General features: G+C 37.4%; 2 protein-coding genes across 4 annotated transcripts in view; one reads left to right on the plus strand and one right to left on the minus strand.

Moving 5' to 3' along the window:
• DHX29 (DExH-box helicase 29) overlaps nucleotides 1–6,207 on the minus strand; it is a 47,650-nt gene extending 41,443 nt beyond the window's left edge. Inside the window, exon 1 of one of the 2 annotated variants that reach the window (XM_007195595.2) lies at nucleotides 5,871–6,207. In XM_007195595.2, coding sequence (XP_007195657.1) covers nucleotides 5,871–6,051 — 181 coding nt within the window. In that variant the 5' untranslated portion in view covers nucleotides 6,052–6,207. The remainder of the gene's footprint in view (nucleotides 1–5,870) is intronic. The other variant, XM_057540026.1, reaches the window with a different exon arrangement.
• Nucleotides 6,208–6,292: 85 nt separating this feature from the next.
• The window catches only part of MTREX (Mtr4 exosome RNA helicase), a 135,429-nt gene continuing 126,755 nt past the window's right edge, over nucleotides 6,293–14,966 (plus strand). Inside the window, exons 1-3 of one of the 2 annotated variants that reach the window (XM_057540028.1) lie at nucleotides 6,293–6,627; nucleotides 12,455–12,589; nucleotides 13,898–13,964. In XM_057540028.1, the coding sequence (XP_057396011.1) occupies nucleotides 6,494–6,627; nucleotides 12,455–12,589; nucleotides 13,898–13,964 (336 nt within the window). In that variant the 5' untranslated portion in view covers nucleotides 6,293–6,493. Of the gene's footprint in view, nucleotides 6,628–12,451; nucleotides 12,590–13,897; nucleotides 13,965–14,966 lie in introns of both variants that reach the window. The other variant, XM_057540027.1, reaches the window with a different exon arrangement.

The following is a 14,966-nucleotide window of genomic DNA, read 5'->3' on the forward strand; positions in this document are numbered from 1 at the left end:
AGAGAAAATGAGCATGAAAATGGCAAATAACATTTTAGAATTACTATGAATATAGTTTGATCTCATTAAGCCTCTGCTAGAAAGGTCTCAAAAATTCCCCAGGATCCCCTAAGCATACTTTGAGAACCACTGCTATATAAAAATAATCCTAGAATCGTACAAAACCTTGTTACTCTGCTTTTATAAACCTTAAAATAGGATTTTTTTCACTTTGAGAAACCTAAACATTAAAGAGTTGCTTATTATAAAGTCCAGGATTTTAGTCTCTGTTGACTTACATTGGGTTGTTCATTTTAAGATGCTAGTTAATATAATGAGGCATTTAAAAAGGAAAACCAAAGTTTTTGAAAATAACTATTTACATTTGAGCAGTCTGAACTAGGAACATTGGTGAGTCCCTGAATTACTTCTGTGCTATCGTTAAGAAGGTACCCAAAGCTACCTAGAATACGTTAAAAGATAATAACAATTCTGGTATAGTATGGTTTTCCTCATCTTTTAGTCTCAGACTTTACCTTAATCCTGGTAACCTTGCTCATAAACTCATGTCAATGGTTATAAAGGAGAGTATATATCAGTAGTCTTTAACCATTTCTGGGGGGTCTTATCAGTTGTAGTAAATTCATTCACAAATTTAGCACACTAATCAGTTTTAGAGGTCCCTAAACCCATGGAGGGGCCCGTTATAACCCTTTCTGAAAAGGTACAGATGGATGAATGTTTCATTACCAAGACAATACTGAGAAACAGTTCAGGTTCCTGTGTTACTGACAGAGGTAAGATTGTAAATTCCATTAGTAAGTGTTTTTTGGTTTTGTTTTTTGTTTTGGCCACGCCACACAGATTACGATATCTTGGTTCCCCAACCAGGAGTTGAACCTGAGCCCCAGCAGTGAAACCTCCGAGTCCTAACCACTGGACCACCAAGGAATTCCCAATTGGTTTTGTTTTTTAAATTAGTGAATTAAAGATTGCAGTCAGCTCTCATTTTTCTCCTCCAACCATTCCACCTAAAACGTCCAACCATTTCACTTCCTTGAGGTCAGCTTATACTGCAAACTTCCAGAGGGCAAATAAAAGATCTAAGTCCCCAGACTATCAGGAGGGGAATGAATAACCATACTGCTATGCATTCGCTGGGTGTCGATCAGGGTCTCTAAAAACGGTATGTTTTCATTTTATTCAATACTCTGAGGAAGTGAAGCAATAATGAGATCTTGCCAGGGATATTACCAATTAAACCAAGTAAACCAGTAAGGCCCTTTCATTTTCAAATTCTTCCTAAAACATGTTCATGTAAGATTTTTAGTCAGCATGAATGAAAACTCCAAAATCTGAAATGCATTTTAAAACAATGATAGAAATCCTAAACTGTATTTACACTTCCTGCCATAATACATACAATAAGCAAAATTCAAAGCTTTTCGTGATGTTATTACTTATTATGAGTATCTATGACTTTGCTCAGAGGCTTGCAGAGGCTACCCAACTCCCTGAGACTGCTCTAATTTTCTATTTAGTGATTCTTTGGTCTTCTCTCCTGTCAGCTGCCACCTTTCAGAATGTCAACCTAATAACTCCCCACCCCCAAATTCTAATCTGTTACCTAGGAAAAAGTGATGGTACCAGAAGAAAATAGATACTGAAACTTGTAAATGAGTAACCCTATTTTCAAATACAATTCTAAGTCAATAGGCCATGGAATAAAAATGGTCCCCATTCTTCTGCCAAGTAATGTGCATAAGATTTATGGCAGCTACCTTTCTTGCTGCTTAGAGACCCTTCTCCACAAGTTTCGGTTTTGTTTCAGATGAAGGGAGTTATTGGAAATCTGACTGGAAATAAGGAAGTTAGTGTGCAGAATGTATCCCTAAGGCAAAAGCACTAAGGGTTTCAAATTTATAATGACTGTTCATGGAACAAAGGAATATACGTAACTGGCTCTCAAAAATATTTATTGCATTAAAGTTGAAGCACAGAAAAACTAAGTGATTTCCTCAAGATGACTTAGCAAGAAAAAAGAAGCATCAGCCAGAATCAATTTCTTGTTGCCCGATACTCTTTCTTATAGAATATATTCCTTTTATACGGTATTGCATTTTACATCCTACAGTGATTGTAACGACCCGCTATCACTGAAACATTCACTTTGAGGTGCTGGTGCTGGTGATAGGTGCACTGAGGCACAGTGGCTCCCTTCTGCCCAACAGTACGCATCTGCAAGGGGAACCAAACCAGCCAAGAGATCCAGTCAGGAATAAATAAGACCCAATCTTGTCCTCATAGAGCTCATATTCTGGTGGAGTAATTAAGCAACTAATTACCCAAATACGCTATGAAGGGGAAGTACAGCGTATCTGGAGAATAAATTAGAGTTAGCTGATATAGTCTAAGCAGTCAGGGTCTGTGAGGAAGTCCATCCATACTGCCAAAACTACCTGACTAATCTTAGCTAAGGTCTCTTCCCCATTTAATACAAACACCAGTCCCCCCTCTCTCACTCCACCCATACAGACTTTCTTCTTGTCTTCCTGCATCATGCCAAGCTTGTTCCCACCTTAGGGCCTTTGCCCTTGTTGCCTAAGCCTCAAACATTCTGTCTCCAGATCTAATAACTGGTTGCTTCAAATCATCTCAGCAGGTTTCCTCAGAAAAGCCATCTCTGTTCTAAACCAAAACAGACCCCACCACCCAATTTATTCTTTACCAAGTCACTGTTTTCTGACGTTCATGGCACTTTTTCTATTTTATTTTGGTGACCCTAAAAATTATTTACAACGGTTTTTATGAACTTATTCATGACATCAGTCCCCTAGTCTTATTTCTCTCTTAAGATTTTAAGTCTCAACTAGGTTTAAGAATTTTCACAAACACAAGCCTTATGGTTGTAAGCACCCTCCACCAGCCCCCAATAACGTAAGCCCCTTGAAAGCAGTGATCTCAGTCTGTTTTGTTCTTGTGGTATCCCCAGTGCCTAAAATCTTGCCTGGCACATAGTAGCTCTTCAAACATTATTTGATAAACGAAAGAAATGATAAAATAGGAGTGGAAGAGTGCCCAGGATTGTACCAAGAACCATTTCGTGGCACCAGTCATTTTCTACTTCTAGATGACAGTCCAATTTTGAGAAAGTACGCTACGTACAATCCTTCAAATTGTTGGAAAAGCCAGAGAGAGAGATGGAAGCAGAGTAAAGCAATTACATTTACATTAGGAACAACAAAGAGTTCAGAGATAATTTTTTCTGTGTACTTTTCCACTTTTTTCTTCCAAGGAGGCCTATTATATGTAATATAAAAATATCCAGACAGAAAAAAAGAAAACAAACAAAATCATGTGGCAATCTTGCTGCAACATTTTATTTATACTGCTATGTATATTGAGTTACGGTTATAAAATATTCTCTACAAATTTGGTAGATAACCTCTCATTTTCTCTCTTTTGATTTCTTGGTCTTAGTAATTCCTCTGAAATTTTCCTTGTCACTTACCCAAGAAATTTTTTGGATGACTATATTCAGAGCATTTGACTAGATACTGAGGGATGTTAATACATAACCATAAAACTGTTCCTACCTCCTACAATTTTATAGGATAGATAAAATGTATAATTGCTCACATAGGCAAGATCTAAACATCAAAAAGAATGATTCAGACAACAATGATATACATGAGCTGTGGAGACAGAAGAATTCAAAAAGTATTTGATATCTGCGGTGGGTATTACAGGATTCTCGTAGATAGCTTTAGGGATAGATAGCATTCCAATGAGAGAAAACGGCAAAAATAAACATGAGGAGGCAGAAAGCCAACAGCTGCATTTGGAGCAGTGAAAATACACCAGATTTGCTAGAGCTGAATATAGGAACTAGGAAAAAGGCTAGAAAGGGGGTCTTAGACAAGCTGAACGGTTTGTATTTTATCACAAAGTCAGTGAAGACGCTGTAGAAAAAACCGGTAAGTGACGTGATCAAAGCAGTGGTTCTGAAAGATCAATCTGATGCTTTATGCAGGACAGACTGGAGGAGGAAAAAAGAGTACAGCTAGGGAAACCCATTAGAAGGCTGTGTTGGTACTCCAGAAATTCATGAGTGCCTAAACTGAGGTGTGAACAGTATAAATCAAAAGTGAAAAGGGCATACATAGAAGAGAAATAAGCAAAGACTGCACAGAGCTTGACAACAGATTGGATGTGAAGAAGAAAGGAAGACATAAAAAATAAATATTGACATTGGATACAGGAATATGGAAAAATAGAAACAAAGAAGTCACAGGAGAAGCTAGTTTGGGGGAGAGAAGTATAGTTCAGTATTAGCCATGTTATTAAATTTGATGTGCTTGCAAAACAGGGCCAAAAGTCCAAGTAAATGTAGAAATGGCTGACTTGAGCTTGGAATAGACCAGGATTGGACATGTTGACTGAGGAGTCATCTACAAAAGAAAAGACAGAAGTAATGGAAGTAGATGAACTCTCCTGAAAGGACTGTAGAGAGAGAATCATACTGTCACAGACTGACACCTTCGGTAATGGTCATATTTTGGGGTTGGGAGAATGGGAAGCCAAAGAATACAACAAATGACTATTAGAAAGTTCAAAGAATTCAGAGGAATATCAAGAAAAGACAGAGAGTTAGAAAGAGGCTGATTCACAGAGTAAAAGTGCCACAGAATACTTAAGGAGAAATTCTATGTACTTGTAATTGCAGGCATAATAGCTTTGTAGTTAAAGGGTTACAATATATTGTAGGGCAATGAATTATTATTCACCTTCTAAGTGAAAGTTTGTTACCTGCCTACTTCTTCAGTCTCATCTCTTTTCCTCCTTAGGCAGTGCTTACATTCTGAGTATCTTAAAGACCCATGCTCTTTCCTGACTCAAGATCTTTGCACAACAGTGTTCCTTACCTCAGCCAGGAATACTACTTCCCCCATTCTGTACAGCGTTAACACCTATTCATCCTCCCGATACTGTCACTTTCTCAAAGAGACTGTCCATTACTCCTCCTTTTCCCCAGTAAAAATGAGATTACGCTGTTAAATTCTCTTCCTTAGCTTTTCTTTGTGGCACTTATCAATCATAAAGCAACGTTTGTGTGACTACTTCATGGCTGTGTGCGCCATTAGATTGGCAAGCTCCAGGAGAGGCGATTTGTCTATTTTGCTCATCCCATCCCTAACTTCATGCCAAATACACAGTAGGTTTTCAACAAATATTTGCTAAACTTACATTTCAGTAAGAACTACAAGCAAACAAGCTAAGCAGAACAAAACACCGTATAACTGTCCAAATCAGCTGTAATAGTGGCCTGCTGATCTGCAGCCAGAACCGGCAATCTCCAGATTGAGTTATCAAACCAAACTGCACAGTAAGCAAAAATGCATTGCTGCGGTAAAGATCGCTGATAATTTTTGCAATAGGTTACCCATATTCGGTGTGTACGTGCTGAAATTCTTAAGTACTGATTTTTTCCATAACACGTGAAAACGCTACATCGTGTCTGAAAATGGTTTGAGAAGCAAGTAGAAAATGGGTCTGGCTCTAGGGCGTTAATAATTCCACACACTACTCTGCATTCGCCTCGCTAGTTTAGATGACGGCTCAGGACGGATCCCCACTGAAACGGGAGCTAATGCAAATTTCTTTTGTTCTCAGGAGATGAAGTGGAGGTTAGGTGGGGGACGCTACCGTCGGAACTTTGAAGGCCCAAGCAGTTCACACCGATCTAAAACAAGGCTACCCGATGGGGAGCCAGCAGCTCCGGGTGTGAAAGATAGAAATTTTAAGACCGAGGGTCCGCCCAGGTGCGAAGGCTTCTCCCTCGGGACTGGCAGTAGCGGTTCAGGAGGAGGCCGGGGCCCGACCGCTCGTACCTTGCTTGACTCGGGGATCCCTGGTGCTAGTAGCGGCGGATGGGGGCGGCCTGACCACAGGCTTCTTGTTTTGGGCCTCCCCGGCAGCTCCGGCCTCGGCGGATTTGGCTCTGGAAGCTGATACAGCGGCCCGGACCGCCGCGGCCCCCGGCGCCTTGTGTTTCTTGTTCTTGCCGCCCATGTTGCAGCTGCGGCAGGAGATTCCTCCCGGTCCAGGTCCCGGAACCACTCCCGCACCGCCTCCAGAAGCTCTTCACATTCCCCGAGTCCCAAGCCGCCACCTTCCGTCCTCCATCCGGGCTTCTAGGCCCTGCTACAACCGCTGCTTCGCAATTGGTCCGACTCACCAAGGTCCCGCCTCCTCTCCGCCCACCTAGGCGTCTGCTGCGTGCCGGGAACCCTCGCCTCGCTCCCTCTTTAGCCAAGGAGCTGCCTGTCCGCCGGTGGTTAAGAAAGGAAAGGTCGGAGGAGAAAAAGGAGGCAGGGAAAAAGTCTCCGGGGCTGCGTGACTCGACTAATTTTGTCTCCCACGGGGCCCTGTTGAGGCTCTGCTTAGCGTCACTGTCGGTGCGGTCGCGGAGCATCGTGGGTAGGAGGGAGATTCGGTCTCGCAGCTCCGAAAGATGGCGGACGCTTTCGGGGATGAGCTCTTCAGCGTGTTTGAGGACGACTCGACCACTGCGCCCGGAGCCAAAAAAGACAAGGAAAAGGAGAAGGGGAAATGGAAGGGGCCGCCAGGGTCTGCGGAAAAGGCCGGGTAAGGAAGATGTCCGAGATGTCTTTTTTTCTTTCTCTCTCTTCAGTGCTGAGGGAAGAAAATCCCACTCTCTTCTGAAGACCACGAGAAGTAGGATGTACGTTAGTGGCGTTGGGAAGTGAAGGGGGTTGAGAAGAATGTTGAGGAGGGAGGAAGAACGTTGGTTTGGGGAAGCTGGGTCTTGGCGTTCTCCGGTGGCCGCAGGCAGCGTGGACTTCTGCCGCTGCAATTTCCCTGACGCGTGCGTAAGGCCTGACTACAACCCCTGCCTGCGCCCTGGGGTCGTGAGGGCAGGTCAGCTGTCTCTGAGTTTCTGTACCCCCAGCTCCAGCACAATACTGGGCACAATACAGGAAACGAATCACCAGTTGAGTAAAGGGTTAAGAAGCTTAGAAAATGTGACTTGGATTGACTCGGAGGGGAAAGGGCAAATAGCAGGAGAAGGGAGAGAGATTCAGTCTCCAAGCTTCAGTTTTCTTGCCCATAATGAGGTGATAGCGCCAACCGCTAGTGTTTTTGTGAGGAGTTAACGAGATAGTATGTGTAAGCGCCTAACAGTGTTTAGCACATAATAGATTCTCAAATGCTGGCTTTCTTTGATTTTATTTAAAAAAATTTTTTAAATTACTGGTCCCTGAAACTTAAAGTAAGATGATTCATTAGTTTACTCTTGACCTTGGGGGAGGATACCCAATGGATGCTTGAGTTAAATTAGACATGATTTTGCTCTCAAGGAACTTTTATTTGAGGTAAGGAGGTGGTACAGATACATATTTTAAAGAGTTAGTAGGAGATTGAAATACAATAAGCTGTATATACAGTTAAGTGCTATAAAAGTTCAGGAAAGAGAGCTATTTGTTATGTCTAGAGAGCCTTACATGCAAGAAGCTATTCTGTGTTGAGATGATTCCTTATTGACGCTGAGAATTTTTTTGATTTGTTTTGTTTTGTAGCACAAATTGGGCTAGGCGGAGTGTTTGCTTAGGGACTACAAGAGATAAGCCTGAGAATATAAATTGGTTTTAGATTATGAAGGGCCTTGAATAGCAAGCATATGAGTTTTGATTTCATTTTAAAAACCCAGGTGAACATGTGTTTTTTTCCTAACTTGGTGACTGGATAGGTAGAGTGATAGTTTAGAAAAATTAATTTGGTATCAGTAGTCAATGTATGGAAAGAGGAAAGACACTGATAGTAAAAACTAAATTAAAAAGTATTTCAGTTATCTAATTATGAGATTATAAAAACCTCAACTCAGGAGGTCACAAAAGGAAGGAAAAGGAAAGATAAAATGTTGTGAAGGAAAAAATTGACAGGCCTTATTTAAGGAGGACAATGGAAAAGGTCAAAAGAGACGTTTTGAACTTGGATATCAGGAAGAAGAAAAATAGGGAAATTTATAGGAGATTTTGATTTCGAAATTAATCTGGCTAGAGACAAAGTGAAGTGATAGTATATCCATATTGAAGTGTCCATTGGGCAATTTTAATCTGGGTTTGGAGAAATACCAGAACTGTAGGTATATATTTGGATGCTATTTCAATTGGTACTGCTTGAAGTGGAGATTCCTGTGGGAAAGTATAGTTTTCCCACATATAACATAGAGATTAGAGGGATATTAGAACAATCAGGAGTTTGAAATGTCACATAAGAGTGAAACAAAGGAGAAAAATAGTCTTCCTCTCTCATTGAGTTAGAGGGTGTAGTAGTCTTGGAGAACTTTTCAGGGAAAATGAGAAAGGAGGACAGGTTCTTTTTATTTTTTTCCAAACAGGAATAATTAATAATTTCTGTAGTTTGAATGGGCAACTATGATGTTATGAAGATGATACATGTATAATTTCCTACTGCGGTAAATATTTTGTTTCAAAATTATTCAGGTAAAATTCACTTTGCAGTGTATTAGGGGTAAGCTGTTTCTGCAACCTTCCAAAGTGAAAATTTGTAGGATATAAAAACAATTTATATTTTAATTTTACTAGGAAATATGTGAACATTGGAGAAAGGAAATACATGAGAAAATATAGACCATGATTAACTTACGGAACTTTGTTTACTACCAACACTTCCAACTAGGCCTAGACGTCTAGGTATTTTTAGGGAAAAATCCAATTTGCCTTATTGTAACTATCATACTGTCATAATTATTTGTATCTAGTCAATATGTATAGCATGATTTCCATCTGATTTGTATAACACAGAAGGGCAAATTCTGGAACTTTAGAGGATCTTGTCTTTTGTATTGATATTTAATACTCTAGACTAAGTGGGTGCTTTTTAAAAAAACTTTATGAGAATTGTCTGGAGAGAGAGAATAATATGAAAAACTCCATGTACGCATAACTCAGCTTCAGTATTATCAAGTCATGGTCAATTTATTCCCACACCCTTTTTTTGTAAATCAAATGCTACTAATCATGTTATTTCCCCCTAAATATTTCAGTATGCATCTCTTGTTGATTATGACTTTTTTTTCCGATATAACTGTCATGCCATTGTTATACCTAACAAAATGTACAATAATTCCTTGATATCATTGAATAGTCAGTCCACAGTAAGATTCCCCAGTTGTCTCAAAGGTATTTTTTTGTAGTTGGTTTATTTGAATCAGGTTCCAGACAAAGCCCTTATACTGTTTTGGTTGTTATATCCCTGAAGTCTTTGATTTTACAACAGTCCCTTTTTTCCTTACGCTATTGATTTCTTTTGGAGGGGTGGATGAGAGGAGAAACCAGCTCATTTGTCCTGTATAGTTTTCCACATCCTGAATTTGCTTTCTTATGCTGTCATTTTACTAGCTTTTTTATCTTCAAGTATTTACTGTAAACTGTCCTTATATCCAGAGCTGAACTATGCAATCTATAGTAGTCCCCCACCCTTATCTGAGGGGGATAGGTTCCAAGAGCCCCAGTGGTTGCCCGAAACCTTGGATAGTACCAAACCCTATATGTAGTATGATTTTTCCTATACATACATACCTACGAAAGCATAATTTATAAATTAGGCACAGTAAGAGATTAACAATTACTAAAAATAAAATGAAATAATTATATCAATATATAAGTTGAGAACTTTCACCTTTTCATTTAAAGTAAGCACTTGACGGCTTCTCTTTGGCATTGCCAGCATCACTACTCTTGTGCTTCGGGGCCATTATTAAGTAAAATAATGGTTACTTAAACAGAAGCACTGCCATAGTACAACAGTGATCTGAAAACTTAGACAGCCACTAAGTGACTTAATAGGCTGGATACTGTTGGTAAAGGGATGATTCATGTCCCAGGCGGGATGGAGCAGGAATATGCAAGATTTCATCATGCTACTCAAAAAGGCATCCAGTTTAAAACTTACGAATTATTTACCTCTGGAATTTTCCATTTAATATTTTTGGACCTCAGTTGACCTTGGGTAACTGAACTCTTGGAAAGGGAAAACACAGATAAGGGTGGACTCCTGTAATAGCTGCTACCTGCCTGTAGCTATTGAGCACTTAAATGTAGCTAATCAGAATTGACATGTTCTGTGAATGTAAGATATACACTGTATCTTGAAGACTTGTTATAAAAAATGTCAAATACATCATTTTTATCTTTATATACTGAAATAATATTTTGTATATTTTGGGTTAAATGAAATATATTAAAATTGGTTTCTTTTTTAAACTATTTTAATATGGTTACTAGAAATTTAAAGTTATATAGGTACTTGCATGTATATATCTTGGACAGCTGCTGATGTCGAGACTTGATTAGATTCAGATTCAATTGTTTAGATAAGAATACGGTTGAATAGAGAGTTGAATATAATATTAAAGAATAATGGAGCTCTTCTGAAGGAAAGTATTCTGCAATGAATTTAGGTTTTAAGCTTCTCAAAGGTATAGGAATGATGTTTCTTTGTTTTATAGTTGTCACCAACTCCTAGTAGGTTTAATTACAATGCTTTGGTTGATGCTTACTAATTCAGACAGAATAATAAAATGTTAGAACTAGAGGGATCATAATTATCATTCATATGTCTTCTTTTACTGAGGGCCAAGGATATTGATCGCTTGTCCAAAGGAGATTCATGTAAGTAATATGGGACAACTGTGAATGCCTATTCCACTAAATGGGGCGTGAGAGGAATTACATATTTCAGGTTTTGCCAAGCATCAAGGAATAAACTTCATTATGGAAAGGTTATTCAAGCATATAGATCAATACTACTGTTTGTTGAGTCTTTTTTTAAAAAATTTTTCTGTTGAGATAAAACATATTAAAAAAAAGTGCGAAAGTCATGGGACAAATTTTCGTAGTGAACACACCAATGTAAGCCCTGTTCAGGACAAAAAAATAGAATATTGCAGAAATCCCTCTTTTTCCCCCAGTAAAGTGACTAACCTCATAACCACATGTGTTAGTTTTTTTTCTGTTTGTAAATATAATGTAAATGGATTCATACAGAATATGTTCTTTTGTTTCTGGCTTTTGCTCAACATTGTTTGTAAAATTCTTAACTGTAGCTCTGGCAGTACCTTTCGAAGTATGATTGAGGTTTGGTGTGGGATCAGAGGAATATTCCCAATTATCTGAAAAGCCTGCTCTTTTTCAACTATAGGAGACTGAATTTTTCTTCACATACTTCAGCCAAAAACTGTATCACAACAAGTTGAATGTAGAGATAGATGAGAGTCCAGCTGCCTTCTATTAAGCCAGACATTAAAGAGACTTGCAAAAATATAAAACAATGCCATTCTTCTCATTAAATTTTTTTTGGGAAAATACTTTTTTTTAGTTTTAATATTTAATATGGTAAACATCAGTAGATAAGACTACATAAACAAAATTCCTTGGAATCCTCAGTAACTTTTAGACTGGAAAATCAAAATCAAAATCTCTCATTTCTGAGATCAGTAATTTTGGAGCCACTGATGTAATATAGTCTACTTTAATTTCCATTTTCCTGGTAATTAATGGTTCTTGAGCTCCTTTTCGTATGCTTATTGATCATTTGGATATCCTCTTTCGTAAAGTGCCTGTTCTAGTCTTTTGCTCATTTTTTTATTGGGTTATCTTTTTTTTTTTTAATCTGTAGCTGTCACTTCCATTATTTTAGATACATATGCCTTTTGTCAGTTATGTGTGTTTCCTCCCACTTTGTCTTTTCTCTGTACTCTCTTAATGGTACCTTTTGATTTACAGAAACTCTTAGTTTCAATGCAGTCCAATTTAGCAAACTTACTTTTTGGTTAACAATTTTATGTTCTGTTTAGTAATACCTAAAGATAATTTTCTCATTTTATCTTCTAGAGTCTTTGTTGTTTTTGCATTTCACAATTAGATCTAATATCCATATTGATTTTTGTGTATAATTGGCATAGGGGTCAGATTGATTTTCCCTATGGTTATCTAATCCACAAAGCACCGTTTATTGTCACTACTTTTGACCAGTGAATCCAACCACATAAAAAAATTTTCTCCCAAATAGTAATATTATGCCATTAGAAAAGCATTAAATGTTTATTGAAAGTGTTCACGTAAATGTCTAATGGTATTTTACAGTTTTTAAGAATGTTATATTAGTAATAGTTACGTTAATGTGAGTTGCAAAATATTTTTAGAACAGAATTTCCAAGAAAATATGAAATGAAAGAGGAGTAGTATTCAGTTTCATTAGTTAAAATAAGAGTATTCTGGGCTTTAGCCACTTTTGATTTGTAATATCTATTTACATGACTTTTTATGTTAATAGTATATATTATACATGGGATAATATTTTACGGAGTCACCCTTAAAGTAAGCAGTGCTATTGCAGAATTCATTCTAAACCGTTCACTTTTCAGAAGACGTTTTGATGGTAAATTACAATCTGAGTCAACTAATATTGGAAAAAACAAGAGAGATGCAGACTTCGAGGGCACAGATGAACCCATTTTTGGAAAGAAGCCCAGGGTAGAAGAGTCAATAACTGAAGACTTAAGGTAGTATTTCCATTGTTATAAATGTTAGTAACTCTTAGGTTGGGTGGTTGCCTGAAGTTTTGAAAATTGCTTGTATGTTGTTACTTTATGAAAATATTTGTTGAATTAGAGAAATGAAAATAAATATTCTTTATATCTTCATATAAACATATAACTGTAGAACAATTAGGTAAGTTTGGGGAAATGGAAAACAATATAGAAAAGAAAGGCTTTTAATACTTTTGAATCCAATTTTAAGAAAGAATCTTGAAGCCTGATTTTTTTAAAAAGAAGAAATGCCATTTCATTTATTCATTAATGTCTTAGAAGAGGATCACTGGAAGAGTGGGATAAAAGGAAAGAATAAAACTGACACAATGGAAGGGAATCCTTGAGAAGGAGCATTAGAAGGAATTAGATTTTCACTGTTGCATGTAGCAGTAGAGTGGCTATGAATCTCAAGACTACTGTCAATGAGGGAGACCCATGGATATGTGTGGCTGAAATAGCTGGGTGTTTCTTTGATTTCAAAAGTTGGAACTTTCTAGAAATTAATTCCAATTTCTTAGGTTGACCTGTTTCCTCTCGTAGCGATGATCATGACTTTGCTTTTCCCTTCTCATTTGCCATATTCTAGGTTGGCACTACAATAAAGAATTTACTCCTATGGTTTTTTTTTGTTGTTGTTGTTTTTTAACCGGTTAGCTGTTGTTGTAGCTAGCAAAAGTAGGTACTATAAATGGTGGTAGATGTATCACTGAAATACTTAAGATGCACTGTTTGTCCGAACTAGTGGAATAGGTTACAAAATAATACTGATAATTTAAAATCATTGTTGCTTATTGTAGTAATTCTTGGGTTTTATCCAAAGTATGGTTATTGATTTAAAGTAAAAAATCAAAAGTACAATCAATAATAGTGGATCTAGTGCAGAAATACATCTATTTTTCTTCAATTTATCCACAATCATGTCTTTTCAGAGTCTAAACAGAGAACCTAGATGAGTATAACTTAGGATTTTGATGAGAAGAGGGAACACTTCTATAAATTATAGCAGCATCTGTATTAGGCTAGTTTATTTTATACTTCCTATCACATAATGGTTTTTATAAGCAGCTTTGTGTTTTGAAGCAGTGATAATGCTTTTGTAGAGGTACTTTTTATCCAAAATAGTTACTGGAACTAAGCTGACATAATTATTTGAATAATCCATTTGGAGTCTGTTTTGTATTTGTAATAAAAGATGCTAACTCACCATTTTGAATTCCCAGCATATATAATTCTCAGTAATTTATTTTAATGTAATTTTAACAATTTTTTTTTTTTAAGTTTGTCAGACTTGATGCCCAGGGTCAAGGTACAATCAGTTGAAACTGTTGAAGGGTGTACACATGAGGTAAGCACAAACAGTGTATGGTAAGTTGGTGTTTTAAGTGGGATTTTGCTTTGGACTATCTAGTCTGATGATTGACAAGCAGTTTAGCCTTAAGGGCTTTGGAAACAATATGTAGTTTCTGTGCAGTCAGCTTACATAGTCTAGTGGAAGGAGCTGGGGGTTTGTATTCAAACCTGAGCTCAGACACTGATACAGCGCTTTTCCCAACTACAGTCTTGGATAAATTTCTTAACCTCTTTGACATTGTTTTTCTAATTTGTAAGTTTAGAATAATGGGATTTACATCTTGGGGTGGTTGTGAAGATTATGTAAGAAAATTAGGTAAGATACCCAGCACAGAGTAGGGTTTTTTTGTTGGTTTTTTTGTTTTGTTTTTCAGAGGAGGAATTTAGTACATGTTTATTCCCATGCTCCTAAAGTCAAGTAACAGTGACATTTTGCAGGTCCCGTGCTTTTTTGTGTTTTGCTCTGATGACTGATATATTGCAGTTTCATTGTCTGCCACAAGATGGTGGTCACTGATAGCTTGTAGTAACCGTTTATCAGTGAGCATTTATAAAAATATGGGACATAAGGAAACTAACACTAGTTCTTTCTATTAAGCCTTCTGCCTTTACCATGTAACCTTATAAGTTATTACTACAGTTAATTGGGGAATCTTATTAAAGACTTTATCAAATAAGCAGAGTAATTCCAAATTAACAAAAATTGCTTTTGATGTAGATCTGGAACCTTATTTTCTTAAACACCTGTTTTTCTACTTGAAATTTCCTTATGTTCCTTTAGAATAGCACTTAGTTTGGCCGGTATGATATCCATTAGATCATTCATTTAACACTTATATTAGACCCTATTTGATGCTGTGGTCTTAAAAAGATGGGGAAAAAACCTCAAACACACACAAATTTTTCTCTCAAGAGGTCAGAAGTTCTTTCTGTCCTCCTTCATGATTATCCTCAAGCCCTCCATTCTGTTATCTCCTCTCACATTTTTAGCAGGTAA

Source organism: Balaenoptera acutorostrata, chromosome 2, assembly GCF_949987535.1.
Source record: "Balaenoptera acutorostrata chromosome 2, mBalAcu1.1, whole genome shotgun sequence".
Taxonomy (NCBI): Eukaryota; Metazoa; Chordata; class Mammalia; order Artiodactyla; family Balaenopteridae; genus Balaenoptera; species Balaenoptera acutorostrata.